The sequence below is a fragment of the Lycium ferocissimum genome, chromosome 3, assembly GCF_029784015.1.
Source record: "Lycium ferocissimum isolate CSIRO_LF1 chromosome 3, AGI_CSIRO_Lferr_CH_V1, whole genome shotgun sequence".
In the NCBI taxonomy this organism is placed as follows: Eukaryota; Viridiplantae; Streptophyta; class Magnoliopsida; order Solanales; family Solanaceae; genus Lycium; species Lycium ferocissimum.
Genome location: NC_081344.1, coordinates 69,750,754 through 69,770,234, shown reverse-complemented (window position 1 = coordinate 69,770,234; position 19,481 = coordinate 69,750,754). Strand labels below are relative to the sequence as shown.

Sequence of the window (19,481 nt, the reverse complement as noted above, 5' to 3'; positions counted from 1 at the left end):
TAATTAAAAGGCCAACATAGTTCATTGCATACTTGAGGGATTACTTTGAACCTATCCTCAATTATAAAGGACTAGTTTTGTCATTTTCTCTACGAACTACAAAACTTCATTCCCAAAATGTCGTGTGTGTCGCATTTTCTAAAGTTCATTTGTATGCCAATGAAATCGAATCCTCCATCGTCTAAAAGCTTTAATTTTTCTTTGTTCCAATTTACTTGATATTATTTGATTGAACACTAAATTCAACAATTTTGTGATCTAAAACAAGTTTAAACATTGATTTGATTATAAATCATATAATTAAGGTTAAATGAGAATTCAATATTAAATTATTTCTAATAAAAAAAATATGACATTTTTTTAGAATAGACTAAATGAGTAAAGTACGGAAGTTGACCAGTTCACTTGTCTCATGAGTGTCCTCAGGACAATAATTGTCTCATCGATGTGCGTGCGCATGAAGAAAAAACAATTTATATCAAATGAAAACAATTTGGAGTAACTAACTTTGTGTTAGATGACGAAAAATATTTTATCCACTTTAATACCTTAAACAATTACAGATGTTTTTCATGATATATTGTCTTCCTTGCACGATGTTCAGTTGTCTCTATAGTTGAATATAACTGCCAAATATGAAAATCCATTGCTAGAAATGAGAATCACTAGTCCGTCACCCCAAAAGAATTAAATTTTGCTTCACATAAAGTTATGAGAGTACAATTTAATTTTAGATCTGAAAACATTACTATGTACTTGGTGTTGATCTTGAATGTAGTCTAAGGGAGATGGATTAAGAATTTTCCTTGACGTAAAATATTGCATTGTTCAAAAATTCCTTAATGTTTGTCAGAGTAAAGAATCATTAACAAGGAATATTTGAATGTGTTGTCCATAGATTTTTATTCAAGCTTGTACTTTTTCTTTTATTTCTTATTGGCTAGGGGTAGGGGAGGGTAGCGTGTACGTAGTGTAATTTCACAAGTGGGGTCTAGGGAGAGTAGCGTGTCGCAAACCTTACCCTACCTTGAGAGGTAGTAAGGTTGTTTCTGATAAACCCTCAACTCAAGAAAAAACATATCAAAGCAGATAAAAAAAAAAAAAAACGGTGGAGAACAAGAAAAATGAGAAGGACTAAGAACTAGAAAAATGAGGACAAAGAACAAGAAAATGAGAAGGACAAAGAAAACCTCAAATGAATAGGAGATACACGAATAGGAACAAGAAAAGCCTGCAAATACACATGATGTTTCACATGTTTCTCAGACATTGGATATGCTCAAGAACAGTTACTCATGTCCACTCTCACATGCAGAGGCAATGTAATGAAATCCTTTGCCTATTTTAGAATGCCTAGCTAAGCACGTCCAAACATATTATGTCCTGTAAAAATTAGTCACAAATTAACTAATTTTACATTGATTGAAAACCTATTACAACTCTCCTTTATCCGAACTTACATGTGAGCAAGCTCAAACAAAACCGGAGTTCTCGTCCGAACTTTCCGATCCTTAGAAATTGATTTGCCTCATGTCAAATTGACCGACTTTATATTGATTGTCACCTTATTACGACCCTCCTTTATCGGGACTTGAGAACGATAATGTAAGCAAACTCACACGACTGGAGTTTTACTCTGAAAAGTCCAATCTTTAGAAATTGATTTGCCTCGTGTCAAATAGAACGATCGTTTGATTGAATCATGCTCGTGATAATAGAGCAAATGCTTTGTTGACATACCTAGTGAAGTTGGAAAATAACTGGAAACTAGACAAGAAAATGAGAAACGACAAAGAAAACCTCAAATTAATAGAGGGTACACTAGTAGGAACAAGGAAAAACTGCAAATACACATGATGTTTCACATGTTTCAAAGACATTGGATATGTTCAGAACAATTACACATGTCCCCTCTTCACATATTATGTCCTCTAAAGATTGGTCACAAATTTTCTAGTTTTATATTGATTGACAACTTATTTTACAACCCTCCTTTATACGAATTTGATAACAATGTGAGCAAATTCACACAACTAGAATTTTGCTCCGAACTTTCCAATCTTTAGAAATTGATTTGCCTGATGTCAAATACTAGTTTTATATTGATTGTTAACTTATTACGATCCTTCTTTATCCAGACTTGAGAATGATAATGTGAGCTAACTCACACAACTGGAGTTTTGCTCTGAACATCCCAATTTTTAGAAATTGATTTGTCTCATGTCAATCTATTTTTTATTTTCCGCTATTTTGCTCATACCCTTCAAAATTTCTGCCACATCCGTATCAATCTGATACTATTTGGGTATGGGTGTGGGTATGAGACACACTGAAATTAACAAACTTACCTTGGGTTCTTTACTACATCATGATCAAGAAGTATAAATTGATTTGAGTATTTGCTTTTTATGCTATGTAATATTACACGAAATCTTATGAATAAAATATTAAGTGTTGATAATAATTTTTTTATCAGTTTTTGTTTAATCAGTTTAATCAATTGAAATATATACTTGTAGATATCATACTATACATTTATTGGTTAAATCCTAAAATTTATGCGAGGAATAATTCGGCCTCTAGATTTGCACCTAAGTCCGAGCAACATAAATTTTTGATATCACTGAACCTGGGGTTTATATCAACACTTGAAACATATCACATGGCAACTTGACCTTAAGAATCATGAGGTTCATTGTACCCATTCATAACCTGTGTGATTCACTCCCTATTTCCCTATCAGAATAAAGACCACAAAATCTACCAAATTTTCATCAAATCAAAAGGTAATCCAGCATTTGTATACTTGACAGAAAACAAACTCGAGCACTAGTCTGCATTCTCTGAGTGATAAATTAGGTGTAAACACCTAGTGCGGATAAATTTTCACCCCACTGCGAGTGTGTTGGCAAAAGATAGCAGTATACTTCAACCAGATCACACCAAACATTTATGTAAAATAAATGCTAATCTTTTATTATATGTAGATCAGAATAGTACAATTCAGACATGTCAAGTAAGTATAAACATATTCCGTCACAATTATCTTCCAATATGGGGAAACAATACAATAAATTTTTTGAGCAGGGTACCTTTTTTTTTTTTTTTTTTTTGAGAAGAAAACAATACCATAAATTTTTTCTCTCATTCTTCTAATTTGGGGAGCCTAGGCACAACAGCACGTGACTAGGCAGATCACGGGTTCAAATCATGAAAACAACCACTTGCAGGGTACACCAAATGTGATCCGGATCTTCCCCGAACCCCACGCATTGCAGGAGCTTAGTGCACCAGGCTGCCCTTTTAATTTGGATATATATTCTATCCTAGTACAACAACAAGCATATATCTCAGCCATATTTAATACACGCTTAAAATATCAAAATGCTGCCCATCCAGCTGCTGTCGTCTTACTCGAACCAGATCCAGTGGGGGAAGGCAGGCTCCTCTGTGGACAGCAATAAGGAAATGTTTCTATTAAAATGTTCCTCACTACAGTATGAAAGAATTGCTCATGATACAGTGGTAGCAAATATCTGAAGAGTGTCTATCACACAAGTCGCCAAAGTTCAAGATATATCAAACATGACTGATGAGGCATGCCAAAGCTATACTATTCAAACCTATATAACCTAATAACCAGCCAAGATGAACCGTCTTTCTTCTTTAAATAGATCAACTTGATTGTGTCTACCGCTCAACACCTTCTCACAAAGACTAGAACTGTGAAGCCACCTTCTTATTTCAAGCCTTAAATATCCTAAGATTTGTCTTCAATATGTGCAAAAGGATTGTTTACTAGAGTAACTAATAATAATAATAATAATAAAACGAAGTGGACAAAAACACGAGGTGATTCCTTATACATGCCCCCCGAAATCAGATTGCCTTTTTTTCTTGAGGGAGGTCACGGAGCTGGTCACTCGAATCTTTTTTTTTTTTTTTTTGAGAAGGTAACAGAAAGCTGGTCACTCGAATCTATAGGCTACCTTTCCTATCTGCTTTTCTACAAGGTCCCTGGGTCAACCTTTATGTTGTTTAAGTAGGTAGCTTGTGATCACAGGCGCTACCGCATTTCTGGGCGGGGGGGTGCATTTGCCTAAGCCATGATGGGCAAAGTTACCCGGTATCTGTTTCGGTAGAGGGTAACAGGTGCCATTGGAATAGTTGAGGTACGTGCAAGCTGTCCCGAACACCATGTTATATTATATATCACATAAAAAGGGGTAGACAAACAATCCCAAAAGTCTCCCGCATTTCGTTGATCAAGAAAAATATGAACAATTATCCATCAACTAAAGGGGCATTAACAAAGGGTTCTGGAGTTGATTTACGGTTTAGTAATATGCAAAGCTACATAACTAGGAAGCATTACAAATGGCAAGAAACTGAACAATACCTCAATTTGAGAGAGATTGGAAAACGGATCACTGGATTGCCTTGAGCTTCCATTTGGCCCCTTGAGTGCAATACTCGAAGTGGTAGAAGTCTTCCGAGAAATAGCTGGATCATTCGGCGGCGGTGGAAGAGGAGACCTGATCTTGTTAGCTCCGCTAGGGGGTGGCGCAATGGCAATGGTCTTCGATTGAATAGCAGCAGAAAGCATGCGGGCTCCACTAGATGGTTTGTTCTTCACATTTATCCTGATGGTTTCACCTTCCTAGGAACCAAACTACCAAAATTACTCATTTAGATGAATAACTGAGTAACTGACTGCATTAAAGGACAAACCACTACAACTCAGGAATAGAGTGAAACAATTGATAACCAGAAATCACTTTAAATGGAAAACCATGATATGAACAAGGCATAATGAGCAATTTGATACAGAAACCGGAGGCATAAATTGCATACAAAGAAAACCAACTCACCGGGACGAATTTAGGTTACAACAAAGCACTCAATTTTGAAGTAGCTGAATAAGATTCGTTAAGGATCCGGTCAATCCGAGTAATCTAATGCTCTCGAACTCAATCTAAGTAATATGATGCTTCAATCTCCAGTCAAACTGCACTTTAATCTCTTGTGGAGTGTTACTTTATTTTATTTATTTTTTAATTTTTATTTTTTATTTTTTTGGGTAATGCTTGTGAAGTCATTCACAAGTACACAACTGAAACATATTCCCAATTTAAAATGTAAAGAGCATGCTTTTTAAAAGACAGGCTATTTCTTTTCAATCACCACTGTCCCATCCCAAAAACATTTAGAAAATAACCAATCAACTACATATCAATCACAAATTAGATCAGGTTAGCTGTATGAATTTTCTGTATCTATTCCAGTCTATTTATAAAGTTTTAAAAAGGGAAGAAAAGAACTCTTTATGGCACTAACGGGGTTCATTATCCTCTTTTAATTTGATGACCATTTCAGAATCATACAGTCGTTCAACTTCGAATTAAGATGCATATATTTAATCACAAATTTAGTCAAGTCAAGCTGCAATCTTACCACAAATCTAGTCCAACTAACTTAGTAAATTTATCACAAATTTGTCTTTGCTGAGGCCCTGTAGCCAACTGCACACTAAGGTTCTCACACTACTCAGTTAGCTGCCAGAGAAACACAAAGTCATTATCAAGGATAGATCTACGAGCTCAACATTACGCGCTTCTAATTCGAACTATATATAAAACGTTATATACTGACAATAACTATCCAAAAAGACATTATTTGCAGCCACGTTTCTGGAACTTTTAAAAATGTCGTCACACCCGTGTTGGATCCTCCAAATATGCATTACTTAAAGGATCCGAAAAGCATCCAGCAACATAGATCTGCAGTACTACTCATCATCATTAAGGGGTCTTTTGGCAGGGTGTATAAAAATAGTACCGAATAGGGTGTATTAGTAATGCTAGGATTAGTTATGCTGCCATTATTTTTAATGGATTGTTTGGTTTGTTATATTAAATAAATAGAGTGTATTAGAATAGGACTAGTACTAAATATGGCATATTGGAATAAGAATAGTACTCGTGCTAGTTATACACAGGTTTGATATGTATAAGAATAGTACTCCTACTAAATAGGGTATTAGTTACACATAGGTTGAAAAAACTGTCAAACAAGAGATTAAGGGGTCGTTTGGTGCATGGTATAAGCTGGGATATCCCAACACTAATTTTTTGTACCAGGATAAATATATATCTTCTACCAAACAGAGTATAAAAAGAAGCACAATCTTAAGCATGAGATATCCCACCTTATCCCACTAACCTTGAGCTTATTTTATCCCATCTCCCAGATGAGATAAATTAGTCCCAGGATTATAATCCCGCATAGTTTAGTCCGCGTAGAAAACGACCCCTAATAATACCAAAGCTAATACATGTATTCCTCTAATACATCCTACCAAACGACCCCTACAATCACTACATTTTTAAGCACGATCAAATACCTTTAATCGATGATTAACCGCAGGATGAATATCAATATGACCATCACTACTCCCCTCACCATCACCATCATCCTTCTCAACCTCTCTCTTCACATACTTCTCGTGATCCGATAATGCCACATTGAAATCAAATGCCTCGTTCCTCTCGTTAAACCCTAACCCTACAAACGCGTGTTTCCCTCTCCCATCTTCAATCTTCAACACGAAGTACCTGTTGGAGAAATAATTCAAAAGTTGTGGGAAATCAAACTTAGTTAAAATTTTGGTATTTTAATTCATGTACTATCTATAGCCAAATTTATATAGGAATACGTTTTCCTGTTTTGAGTTAAAGTAGGTTTCATATTACTTCCTCCGTCCCAATTTAAGTTTATTGCTTTCCCTTTTTTGTCAAAAACCAAACCTAGGTGAAACTGAAGAAGTAAATTTGGAGGACGACAAGTCCGTCCAAAAAACCAGAGTCAGCATGCACCGAACGGCCTCCAAGAAAGAGGAATTCATTGGCCCAAAAAGAGCGTCTCTTTCTATATTTAGTAGACTTTCGGCCATAAAAACCAAAAAAAAAATTACTTTTTTTTTGGAATTTTTGAAGTTAGAGTTGTGTTTATCCATAGTTTTTACAAATAATAATTTGTTATTGAAATGTACTTTTCAACAAGGTTTTGATCATAAAAAAAGTGAAAAATAAAGTTTTGAAATTTTTCAAGTTGGAGTTGTGTCTAGCCATAGTTTTTGCAAATAATGATTTATTATTAAAATATACTTTTTAACAAGGTTTTGGTTATGCAAAAAGTGAAAAATAATGTTTTGGTTATTTATATTTAAAAATTTTATGGCCAAACACTAATTTTTTAAAAAGCCAAAAAATTCCAAAAAAAAAATGAATAATTCTTATGACTAAATACGTGTCTATTCCTACGTGACAAATTTTAAATAACAACATTTAGTACATTATAAAACCATCTTTAGATTTAGAAGTGTCATTTTATTATTTAAACTTTGTGCACAGTCAAACTAAGATACCTCAACGAATCAAGCACTGATTCGACCGAGCTTTCTCTCTGACCTGGCGCCACGTAACAAGCTGCAAATAACTCACTAGAATTCGGATCCTCTAATCGGATCTCACAACGGGAGTTACATGACACGACCCGGATCCGACCCGACCAGATTTTATCGGTTTGAAGCCACTCGGCACATTTGTAACCGCCACTAGTTGGACGTGGAGGGATTTTGAAGACGTTTACTTCACGCACTACTAAGAGCGTGTGTGAGAATGATTCTTCATCTTCCTCAAACGACATCGTTTTTTAGTGATCAATGTGAGTTTTGTCAATTGATGCTTTTAAGTAAAGAAGAGAAATATATATATATAGAGAAAAAATATGATGGGAAAGTGGTGGAATTGGAGTGGAAGAGACGTGGATTCTAAGTGTGTTAAGTTAAAGATATTGAAATTTCAACAATAAAAGGTGGCACAATATATTGAATTTTTTAATGTTTTGAAAATGTAAAACTGAACAATTCATTATTCATTTTAATAATTGGGGTCGTTTGGTATATAACAAAAATTATTAGGGATTATAATTTTTAATTAATTTATTCCATCTATTGGGATTATTTTATACCATCTAAAAGATGGTATAAAATAATCAAGATATAATTTTTGATAATTTTTGGTATACAAGGATAAATTTAAGATAATACCAAATATGATACAAAAATTTTATACCTTCTACCAAACGACCCCTTAATTTTGCATCCTGCATTCCATAATCTTCAAAAAAAAAGTTGGATAATAAGAGTAATAAGATGTTGCAACTACTTTCTTCATTTCAGTTATAAAATGTTCGCTTCAGAAAAGAAAAAAAAAAGTTTTAAGCAATTACTTATAAGTTAATCCAAATATATTTTTCAAAGATCTTGCTTATAGGATAATTTTTCTGGTGAACATGGAAAATTTTAACAATTTAAAGCATCACGATATGACAATTATAAGTACAATTTATGGATCTATTTTGAAATGTTTGTTCAATGTCTACTTTATGTTCCGTATTTTGTTAGTATATTAGTAATACTTCCTATGTCCTAATTTAAATATTTTAGTAGGCGTTTGGTCATGAAAATCAAATATTTTTCACTTTATTTGGTCTTTTGGAGTTGGAGTTGAAGATGGAGTTGTGTTTGGTTATAGTTTTTGCAAAGAATATTTAATTGTTTGAATGTATTGAAAGTGAAAATAAGTTTTTTGTTATTTTCTAAATTTCAAATACAACTTCAAGTGTATTCTACCAAACGTTGATTTCGAATAAAGTGAAAATTTTTTCCAAAAAAAAGTGAAAAAATTCATGGCCAAATTTCTTAGTTTGACTACAGCACGAACTTTAAGAAATAAATAGAGATTTTTGAATCTTACGTTCCTAAATTAAAGATGTGTGTAATGTATTAAAATGTTCTTTGAATATGTGACTATAAACTTACCGATGTTTGAATTGTCAACTTGCTAATTATAAGCTGCAAAAAAAATGTAAAACTGAACAATTCATTATTCATTTAATTTTGCATCCTGCATTCCATAATCTTCAAAAAAAAAGTTGGATAATAAGAGTAATAAGATGTTGCAACTACTTTCTTCATTTCAGTTATAAAATGTTCGCTTCAGAAAAGAAAAAAAAAGTTTTAAGCAATTACTTATAAGTTAATCCAAATATATTTTTCAAAGATCTTGCTTATAGGATAATTTTTCTGGTGAACATGGAAAATTTTAACAATTTAAAACATCACGATATGACAATTATAAGTACAATTTATGGATCTATGTTGAAATGTTTGTTCAATGTCTACTTTATGTTCCGTATTTTGTTAGTATATAAGTAATACTTTCTCTGTCCTAATTTAAATGTTTTAGTAGGCGTTTGGTCATGAAAATTAAATATTTTTCACTTTATTTGGTCTTTTGGAGTTGGAGTTGGAGTTGAGGATGGAGTTGTGTTTGGTTATAGTTTTTACAAAGAATATTTAATTGTTTGAATGTATTGAAAGTGAAAATAAGTTTTTTGTTGTTTTCTAAATTTCAAATACAACTTCAAGTGTATTTGGAATTTCCATGGCCAAAAGTTGATTTCCAAATAAAGTGAAAACTTTTTCCTAAAAAGAGTGAAAAAATTCATGGCCAAACGGCTCTTAGTTTGACTAGGCACGAACTTTAAGAAATAAATAGAGATTTTTGAATCTTATGTTCCTAAATTAAAGATGTGTGTAATGTACTAAAATGTTCTTTGAATATGTATTTATAAACTTCCGATGTTTGAATTTAACTTACTAATTATAAAACGAAACACTATTTGTGAGACAGACAAAAAATAAAATAAAAATAAAGGTAAGCTACTTAAAATGGGACGGAGGGAGTAACACTCTAAATCTTATGTGGTGAGTACCTGCTTTGATGACATTTTGTCTTTTAAGTTTTTTCCAACAAATTGCTAATATTCATACTCTTTTTCCTCATTTTACATGCATAGATTTTCATACAAGTTAAACGAATATCAACCTTAATATAGCCTATTAATTTTCTTTTTATGATCATTCAAACACTGCATTAATTATATATAAATTATTTTCTTAGGTAATTAACATAATGTTTACATATTTATCCGGAGTTCTTCAGAAAATTTATTTTGCTAATTCAGCCTATCAAAAGACCCCTAAGAACATACCTGCAAGGGTGGCTCAATTGGTTGAGCATGGGGGCTTTCATAATGAGGTTTCGGCGTTCGTAATCGCCCGCCTACGACAGCGAGGATTTGCGCCTCCGGGTCGAGCTCCTCGCACGGCTTGACTAGTGCGGGTTATCTCTCCTGTGTGGCTTACGAGCTATTACACAGGAGCTAAGTTTACCTTGTGCACACCCGAAGGGTAGCAGCTGTGGATTTCCACGTCATTAAAAAAAAAAAAAGAAAAAAAAAGACCCCTAAGAACATTTTGTGGATATTGAGTCATACACCCAAAAACTTATTAAATGACCCTCTACAAAATATAACAAATCGCCTCTGTGTTATTTCAGAATCGTTTATGTACACAGAGGGTCATATACCTCTGTTCATTTTGTAAAGACCCCATTTAACTAATTTTCTCCTAAAAAGAGAGAGAGGGCCATCAACGGTCACTGCATAATTTAGACAAAATGACAAAAATGGTCCCTTATCTTTGGTAGGAAGTTCAAAGTAGTTCCTTAAATATCAACTGAGCTGTTTAGATCATTTAAATTTGCCAAAAATCAACATTTATCTATCAGATATTTATCAAACTCGAATTGTTAAATTTAATCAAAATTGTGAAAATAAAAAATATTTAGCTGGAACTCATATTTGGAAGTATTGATTTTGTAATTTTGTTGTCTTTGGACTATTTCATGAGTCTGGTGCAATATTTTGAGGTGCGATTTGTGTAAGTTTTGATCTATTTTTTGTTTTTCGTAAAAAGTGTTTTCCACATTTCTTACTAAACTTAGCAATCAGAGTTTGATAAATATCTAATGGAGATCAAAAGTGCTTACTTTTGACAAACGTAGTAGGCGTTTGGCCATGAAAACCAAATATTTTTCACTTTAGTTGAAATTTTAAAGTTGGAGTTGCGTTTGGTTATAGTTTTCGCAAATAATATTTGGTTGTTTGAATATATTTGAAAGCGAAAATAATATTTTTGGTATTTTTGAAATTTCAAATAAAACTTCAAGTTGTATTTGGAATGTTTATGGCCAACCATTGATTTTTAAATAAAATAAAATAAATTTTCGGAAAAAAGTGAAAAATTCTCATGGCCAAACGGGTCCTTAAAATCAAAACTGCCCAGTTGATAATTAAAAGCCCGTTTGGATTGGCTTATAAGTTACTGAAAACAACTTATAAGCTATTTTTAGTTTTTTTGAATGTTTGGCTGGCCAGCTTATAAGCCATTTTGTGCTTAAAATAAACCCAAAAAAATAATTAAGTCTGTTTAGATTAGCTTATCTAAAGCAGCTTATAAAGTGAAAACAAGTTGGGTAAAAATAAGTTGGGTGATCCAACTTATTTTTTTTTTACTTATAAGCTGTTTTCACCTTATAAGTTGTTTTTTTTAAGCCCATCCAAACCGGCACTACTGTATTTTGAACCTACTAAAAGACACGAGACTATTTTTGTCATTTTCTCGCTTAATTTACTTACTTAGCCTCATCTTAATTTATTTTTCCTGTTATACCTTGTTTATTTTTTTTGGTAGCTCTTTTATTTGGAACCCTAATATTACACTAGTCAGCATTCATCTCTGTCACAGACTTAAACCTCTTCTCTCAACACTTGCTAAAGGTTTTACTTTCTCAAAACCCTAAAGACTCAATCTTTTTTCTTCACATTCTTGTGGGTTATTAGTGTTTTATTATTTCATTTTCTGTATAGTTGGAGTGTGCCTCTTCATATTCAAGTGAATTTTTACTTCCTGCATCCCAAAATAAGTGTCACTTTAGCAAAAATCATGTCATTAAGAAATAAATAAATACAATGTAGAGTTTATTAAACTATCTCTATTTATTAGATTTTTTTTTTTGAGGATTGAGCAATATTAATGAATACTATTTCTTTAATGCTAAGGGCAGAGTTGGAAACACTTGCTAATTTTTGTCTTGAATTCCTAAGGTGACGCTTATATTTGGAACAAATTGTTTTTGCTATGGTGACACTTATTTTGAGACGGAGGGAGTAAGGACATAAAGTTTCTGTCTTGGTCTTTTAAAGGCTGAATCTTTTTTCTTCATATTCATGTGGGTTTTACTGTTTTATAATTTCACTTTCTCTGTATGAGTTTTTTTCCCTTATGTGGATTTTTACTGTTTTTTCCCCAAATTTTCATGCGGTTTGATAGACACTTCATGGTTGTTCTGGTTCAGGAAATTCCTTAAGAACTTAAAGTTATCTCTTGCTTGTTTAAAGCAGTGGCGGAGCTAGAATTTTCACTAAGGGGGTTCAAAATATAAAAAGTAAACATATGAAGAAACCTAAGCCTCTGTTTGGATGGTTGTTTCCTGTGGTTCATTAATGTACAGTATGGTATGGTACAGTATGGTGTTGTATTGTATTGTACTGTATTAATGAACACAATGTTTGGATAGACTGTATCGTTTGTTGTGGTTTAATAACATTTGTATTGTTTGGTTTATATATATTAACAACAACTCCAAGAAAATCCCACATCGTGGGGGTCCGTGGAGGGTGTGAGTGTGGTTGTATGACCTTACTCCTACCAAGGTAGGTGGTTGTAAGATCATTTCCGAAAGACCCCTACCAAGAAAAGCATAAAAGCATAAAAAAGTCGGGGTGGGATAAGGCTAAGAAATTCAAAGCGACATGGAAAAGCAATAATATAAAATAAAATAATGCAATCGATGGTGGAGGGTGGGGTACAGATAATGAAAGCACAGAAATAGGGATAATAGCATAAATTGGAGCATAAGAAATTATATTAAATCTTTGCGATTACTAATGGTTATACCGGATAACGGGACTATCTACTAGCCTTCTACCCTAATTTGGGTCCTCCAAACCCTCCTATCTAAGGTCAGTATCCTGGTAAGCCTGTAATTGTGCCATGTCGTGTCTAATTACCTCCCCCCAATACTTAACCCGGCTGCACCCCTACCTCGTCCGAAACCATCCATGGCTAACCTCTCACACCTCCGATGGGGGAATTCGTGTCTCTTCTTCACATGCCCAAACCATCCATATCTCGCTTGCCTCGCATCTTGTCTTCCACCGAGGCCACCCCACCTTGGTTGTGAGTATTTGCATCGTATAATAATTTGTAAGTTTACTAAAATACCCTTAACTCTTAATTAGAAATTAGTTTATATATATTAATAAAACTCGTGTAAAGAATAAAATAGAACTTTAAAAATAAGTAGGTTGTGAGTGGGGGTGGTGGAGGGTGGGTGGTGTGAGGTGGGTGGTTGTGGGATGATGGTGGGGTAGTGGGGTGGTAGGGTGGGGTTGGGTGGTGGTGAGGGGTAGTGGGTGGGGATGGTGGAGGGTGGGTAGTGTGAGGGGTATCACTTGTATGAGGGTGGGGGTAGTGGGTGGTAGGGAAGTGAGTTGTTGCGGGGTGGGGTTGGGCGGTGGTGAGGGGTGATTGTGGGTGGTAGGGTGGGGGGGGTGGGGTGACTTAATTTTTTTTTTGGATGGTGGAGGGGTGGGTGGGGTGGGGGTGGGGTGGGGGTAGTAGGTGGAGGGTGGAGGGTGGGGTAGAATGGAGAATGAAATACGTAACCACGGAAAAACCATCAAATCCATGGTTATAAAAATTGGGATTTTTGATGGTTATATAACCATGGAATGAACCACAGGTTTACAATACTATACCATATAATTTTAAGAAGAATGAAAACAAACATGGTTTCATAGAAAACCATATATTAATGAACCACGGGAAACCACCATCCAAACAGGGGGTAAGTGGTTCAACATCTTCTATATATGCATAAAAAATAATTTTAACCATGTAAAAACAGTGTTTTTTCTGCCGAAGGGGGTTCGGATGAACACCCTCGGCCCTATGTGGCTCCGCCACTGGTTTAAAGGCTGAAAATTTCTGCATACTGATGTGAGTATTTACTGTTTAATAATTTCACTTTCTCTATATGAGTTTTCCCCTTCATATTCATGTGCATTTTAACTGTTTTTTTCCAATTTTTCATGCTAGTAGATACCCACTTTATGGTTGTTCTGCATATAAAGAAATTTCTCAAGAACTTAAAGTTTTTGTCTTCCTTGTTTTTTTGTTCTAGACAGGTGAACACATAAGGAAAGATGTATCTCCAGTTTTACATTAACGAAAATGGCGACAAAGTTTACACCACTAAGGTATGATTCTTGGAAATTTTGGTGCATCTTATTCAGTATATTAATCTGATTTATTGTTATATCACTTGACTATGTTGTAGGAAGTCAATAGTGATGTATGCAAGTTTTTATGGGTTTGTTTTGTTTGTGATTGTTTGCTAATAATGGTGTTTCAACTTGCAACGGGCGTTTGATTGTGAAATTGATAACAGATTTTTGACCTGAACTTAATTTTTTTTTTTTTTCCTTTTTCAAGTTGAGTGTTGTCCTACTTACCCTTTCATACTAGTAGTCGTAGTATTATTCTTGTAGTTCCGTGTCCATTAATCTCTGCTCTTTGTTGTTTTTATAGTTCGACTATCTGTTGTCGCTTGTACTCCACTTATCGTATTAGTTTGTAGTTACTGTTACTTTTCTTTATAATGCTTAGCTATAGTATTTTGCCATTGCCTCTTTACTTTCGTTAATTCGTATCTGACCCCCTTTTTGTCATGCTTTTTCTTGAGCCGAGGGTCTTTTGGAAACAGCCTCCCTACCTCCCAAGGTATGGGTAAGGTCTGCGTACACTCTACCCTCCCCAGACCCACTTGTGGGATTACACTGGGTATGTTGTTGAAATGCTGGTTTAAAGTGAATTTTGAATGAAAAAAATTCAGAATCTTCAACTATCACAAATTCACCCGACACCCAATTAGCTACAATTAACCAAATTTCAACTTCCCGGAACTTTTTTCCAACTTCAACTTCAAATGATTTATTTTTTTTCAATTAAATCTATGATGTTGTCACCATTACTTCTTGCTCTAAAACCCGCCATTCTTTTTTATACTGTAAGTATATGCGTGTATTAACACATACAAAAGACAGATCTTTTTCTTGCCATGTCATTCACTTATTTGTTTTGGATAAGGTTAAAATTTTTTAGAAACTAAACCAGCATGAAGAAGCTGCTTTAGGAATTTAGCCATGTTAATATGTTGCTCATTGTTCACTCACTACCAAAAACCACGGGTGTGTTTGGAGCAAGAGGATTAACACTTTTTTTAGTGTAATTTCATTTTGTAACTATTGAAATAAATTTGCATATTTCGAAACTATATTCCTCCAAAGGCAGTGGTAAGGTCTGGGTACACTCTACCCTCCCCAGACCCCACTTTGTGGGATTTTACTGGGTATGTTGATGTTGTATTTAGAAACTATATTAAAATAACTATAAAGCAAAAACTTTCGAAGTATTATAAAACTATTGGGAATATGGAAGTCAAAGAAAAAACTGTTGGACCTCTTCTATGAAAGCGAGCATGCCAATCTCTTTTAGGCAGAGGGAGTATTTTATTGAATATTTGTGGGCTAAGGTTCATTATGTTTTTTCTTCGTTGCTAATTTAAGTTTGGTCATGATTGGCGAGTTTTATCCTGGCTCGGGACCGGCAATGAGCAATCTCACACAGCCAAAGTTGTTGTACTAATTTATGATTAGTGGCCTTAGTTCATTGTCTATCTTTTTTTCTTTTTTTCTTTTTTCTCGAGGGGGTAAATAAACAATTTATAACCAAAGTGAACTTTGAAGTACAGAACAAAAAAACTCTTTGAGTACTGGACAGAGAGCCTCAATCCTTCAGCATACTACTGCTCTACTTGCTACTCAGCTACTCGCTCCTCACGGAACAAACACAGAACCACAATGAGCTACCACAATACATCATCAGCTAACTAAAACGCCATTTCTTCTCTAGTTAGGATAGTAATTATGACTTTCTAACCATCTTGCTACTCTTGCCTGACAATTTTCCCTAGAATGAACCTCCTGGATAATCAACTTGACAATTCTTTCCACTGGCTGCTGTTGTTGTTGAAACACTCTCATGTTTCTTTCTCTCCGCAGATGGTAAATAGCTGCTGCAAGTAAGACTATGTATACTTCATATTTAGCACTCCTTCCAAAGATTATGTATACTTCATATTTAGCACTCCTTCCTTTAGCATGTGCAGTGGTCCATGTTAGTTCATAGTCCCAGCTCCTAGGTACCCTGGCAAGCCCAAACCATATAAGGAGTTTTTGCCACACTTGAGCAGAAACTGTACAATCAAAGAATAAGTGGGAATGACATTCAGCAGCAACATTACATAGAGGACACATTGGATCAACACTCATCCCCCATTTTAGTAGTCTATCCCTGGTGTATAGTTTCTTGAGCGCAGCCAATCTAAGTATGAAAATCCATCTAGGTGCACCAAGATTGTTACACATTAATCTCCTCTAATCTACTTTCTGAAACTCACCTCTGAGCTTAAGGTAGAAGTGTCTAATTGAGAACTGGTCCATGTTGTATAGCTCATCCAGAGAACCGCCACCTCTATCTTTTATTATTAACTGGTTATATTTTTGTTTCATTTTGAAGTCTGTTGTTTAAATTTTCATTTTCCGAGCAAAACCTTGAAATTGCATTATGCTGTCAGGAAAGCAGTTTAGACGTTTCATCTGTGTGCAATTAATTACCTTCTCTAAAAGAAGGACTTTTCTCAGCCGATCATTTTTTTTCCCCGATATAACAAATACACTAACTTGCTGAAAAGATTTAGCTGCTTTTACTTAATATAGTATTTATTAAAAATATGAGACCTCTGTTAGTAAGGAATTATAGGATCTGAAATCTAATATTGTCTACAACAAAACAAGCTGAGTAAGTGTTTTCTGTATTCTAACAGAAGTTGGCAGCCAAAGATGACCTGGTCAGTTGCCTTAAGATTAATGAACATATTGGAAGTGATATCAAATACTAAAAATTTATCTGTTGTAGTTCTAGTTCGGGGAAGTTAGATGTTGGTGAGAGATTTGCTGAAACAGATGGAACCTTGCAGTGTTTGCTTTACAATCTGAATAATGAAGTAATTTTGAAGTGCAATGGTATGCAAAAATTTACATGAAGAGTATTCAAATAATGAGATAAATAAGTTTGCAACACCTTGATGCACCTTCAAACACTGGGAACAAGATTTAATAAAATTAGGCATCAAAACTTCCATCTAAGCTGAAAATTGCATCAAGCGTTAGAAGTTGCTGTACTTCTTGACTGTCAGTGTTAGTAATTATATTTCCTCTTTCTGGCTGTCTGTTTGGCGCCATTCTCCTACTTTACATGTAGCGAAATCTGATCTCTGTTGGTTTTATACATGCAGAAAGAATCACCCCTCGGACGGGCCACAGAATCTGCTCACCCAGGTAAACTTATTATATATCTTTCTTCTTCTGTTTGGCATTTGCATACTTGTCTTTGGTGGCAGTTTGCACTTGTGACTTTATTCTGTGTTTTAGCAGCCATGGGTGATGCCAATTCTATGCCAGTTCTTCTGTAACTGATCGTTAACTTGTCTATTTTGCAGCCCGGTTTTCACCCGATGATAAATATTCAAGGCAGAGAGTGCTTCTTAAGAAGCGTTTCGGCTTGCTTCCAACCCAGAAGCCTCCTCCACAGTACTAGCAACTTTTGCTACAACGTTCCTCAGATATATAACTCTATTGCTAGTTAAAGTGATGTCGTGATTCGAAGTCTCTTCGTCATGATAGTTTTTGGTTCTTCTAACATTAATAGTGTTCTCTAATATGTTGTGGAGTCTCCCTCTGTTTGTTTGTCGAACGAAAATTGTAATAGATTGTGTAATGTTGCATCTCAATCTTGTGATTGACAAATCCTTGTCATCACTTGGAAAATAGGAACAAATGTAGGTTGTTTTTTGCTCTATGACAACCATGTTGATAATGCTTATAATACTGTCTTCAAATGCTATATTAATATTTTTCTGAACAGCTGAAATGTAAACGAATGGAGCTAGTTAAAAAATACCCCCTCTGTCCCAATTTATGTGATATAGTTTGATTTTGATTAGGCACGAGTTTAAAAAGTCGTAGATGTTTGTGTGATTGTAAATCATTTCTTGTGAAAAATATAAGTTTTTAAATTAGATGATTTTTAAATATAAGACTTTGTGATAGATTAAAAAGGAAATATTATCAAATAAATTGAGACAGTGGAAAAATAGGATAAACACATTATAGGCGCCATTGGAGTTCTCTGGATAACACTAGTGATGAAGGATTTTACAGAAATAGGAAATAATTCAATTATTTAGAGATAAACTGAATAAATCAACTGTCTTTCATCTCAAGCTACTTGATATGATTCTCATTGGCTCGAGTGCATTTATAGAGCCTATGATTCGTGGTGGAAAAGAGGAAATTGGAATTTAAATTAATGATTTTTAAATATAGAAATGTAAACACGAGGGCGAGAATTGTAATTATACTTTTTAGTTTGTTTATTTTTTTTACTTTAATTTCTTTTTATTTTTAATTTATTTTTAATTTCTATTATTTTATTTTTTTGATTTTTAATATTTTTTATTTCTATAATTTTAATTTCTTTTTTATTTTTACTTTTGAATTATTTTTATTTTTTAAAATGTATTTTTCTTTTTATATTATTTATTATTCATTTTCTTTCTTCTCATTTTTGGGACGTAATTGCTCGTATTTTTTTTTTATTTGTTTATTTTATTCATTTAGCATAACCTTATTATTATTCTAATATTTGAAACTACACCTCTTAATATTGGAAAGAATGAGTCATTAACAAACTTGGACGTTATTAAAATCATTGTGAATGAGGTTATAAACTTATATTTTTCCTTTCTTTTGAATTGTTTACTCAATTACGTTGGAACTTACTTATGTAATGTTAGAATTTGACATAAGAGTATTATGTTGAATTTTTTCTTTTGGATTTTGAATTTAGATTATATTTCCAATTTTAAGTTATTTGCTTTCACATTGCATGTTGTTTATTTTTCACTTACATTGTTGGATTTTTTGTGTCAAACATTTGAATAATGTTATGGCATTATATTTATTAATATTATTTTTTTTATCAAACATCTAATCCATGAAGTTCTCACAAAAAAAAGTCTTCTTTTAAGTTTTATAATTAATTAAAATTAAATATTAATTTGAAAAATATATATCAATTATTTTTGATATTAATTAGTTACAAATATATGATTATTAATTAATATATTTTCAAGAAACAATGTGTTATTAAATAACTAATTTAATATCATTAATAAAGGCAATATTTTTTAAATATTAATTTTAAATTTTTTATAATTAAGTTTTATTTTTAAATTAAATTTGCTTGGTGCAACCAAACAAGATAC

The 19,481-nt window shown here is 33.5% G+C and overlaps 2 protein-coding genes across 3 annotated transcripts; one reads left to right on the top strand and one right to left on the bottom strand.

The window, feature by feature from the left end:
• Nucleotides 1–2,949: 2,949 nt before the first annotated feature.
• Nucleotides 2,950–7,831, bottom strand: LOC132050598 (uncharacterized protein At1g03900-like). The gene is made up of 4 exons (XM_059441954.1): nucleotides 7,427–7,831; nucleotides 6,404–6,614; nucleotides 4,400–4,660; nucleotides 2,950–3,448 (listed from the first exon to the last, which is right to left on the bottom strand). The coding sequence occupies exons 1-4, from the start codon at nucleotides 7,705–7,707 to the stop codon at nucleotides 3,380–3,382; spliced, it is 822 nt and encodes a 273-aa protein (XP_059297937.1). The 5' UTR covers nucleotides 7,708–7,831; the 3' UTR covers nucleotides 2,950–3,379.
• Nucleotides 7,832–11,611: 3,780 nt separating this feature from the next.
• Nucleotides 11,612–18,076, top strand: LOC132050597 (H/ACA ribonucleoprotein complex subunit 3-like protein). Of its 2 annotated transcripts, none has more exons than XM_059441952.1 (4): nucleotides 11,612–11,748; nucleotides 14,217–14,292; nucleotides 17,451–17,493; nucleotides 17,655–18,076. In XM_059441952.1, the coding sequence occupies exons 2-4, from the start codon at nucleotides 14,239–14,241 to the stop codon at nucleotides 17,750–17,752; spliced, it is 195 nt and encodes a 64-aa protein (XP_059297935.1). In that variant the 5' UTR covers nucleotides 11,612–11,748; nucleotides 14,217–14,238; the 3' UTR covers nucleotides 17,753–18,076. The 2 variants fall into 2 exon arrangements, with proteins under 2 accessions (XP_059297935.1, XP_059297936.1); XM_059441953.1 differs by lacking the exon at nucleotides 11,612–11,748 and adding an exon at nucleotides 11,775–11,799.
• Nucleotides 18,077–19,481: the final 1,405 nt, after the last annotated feature.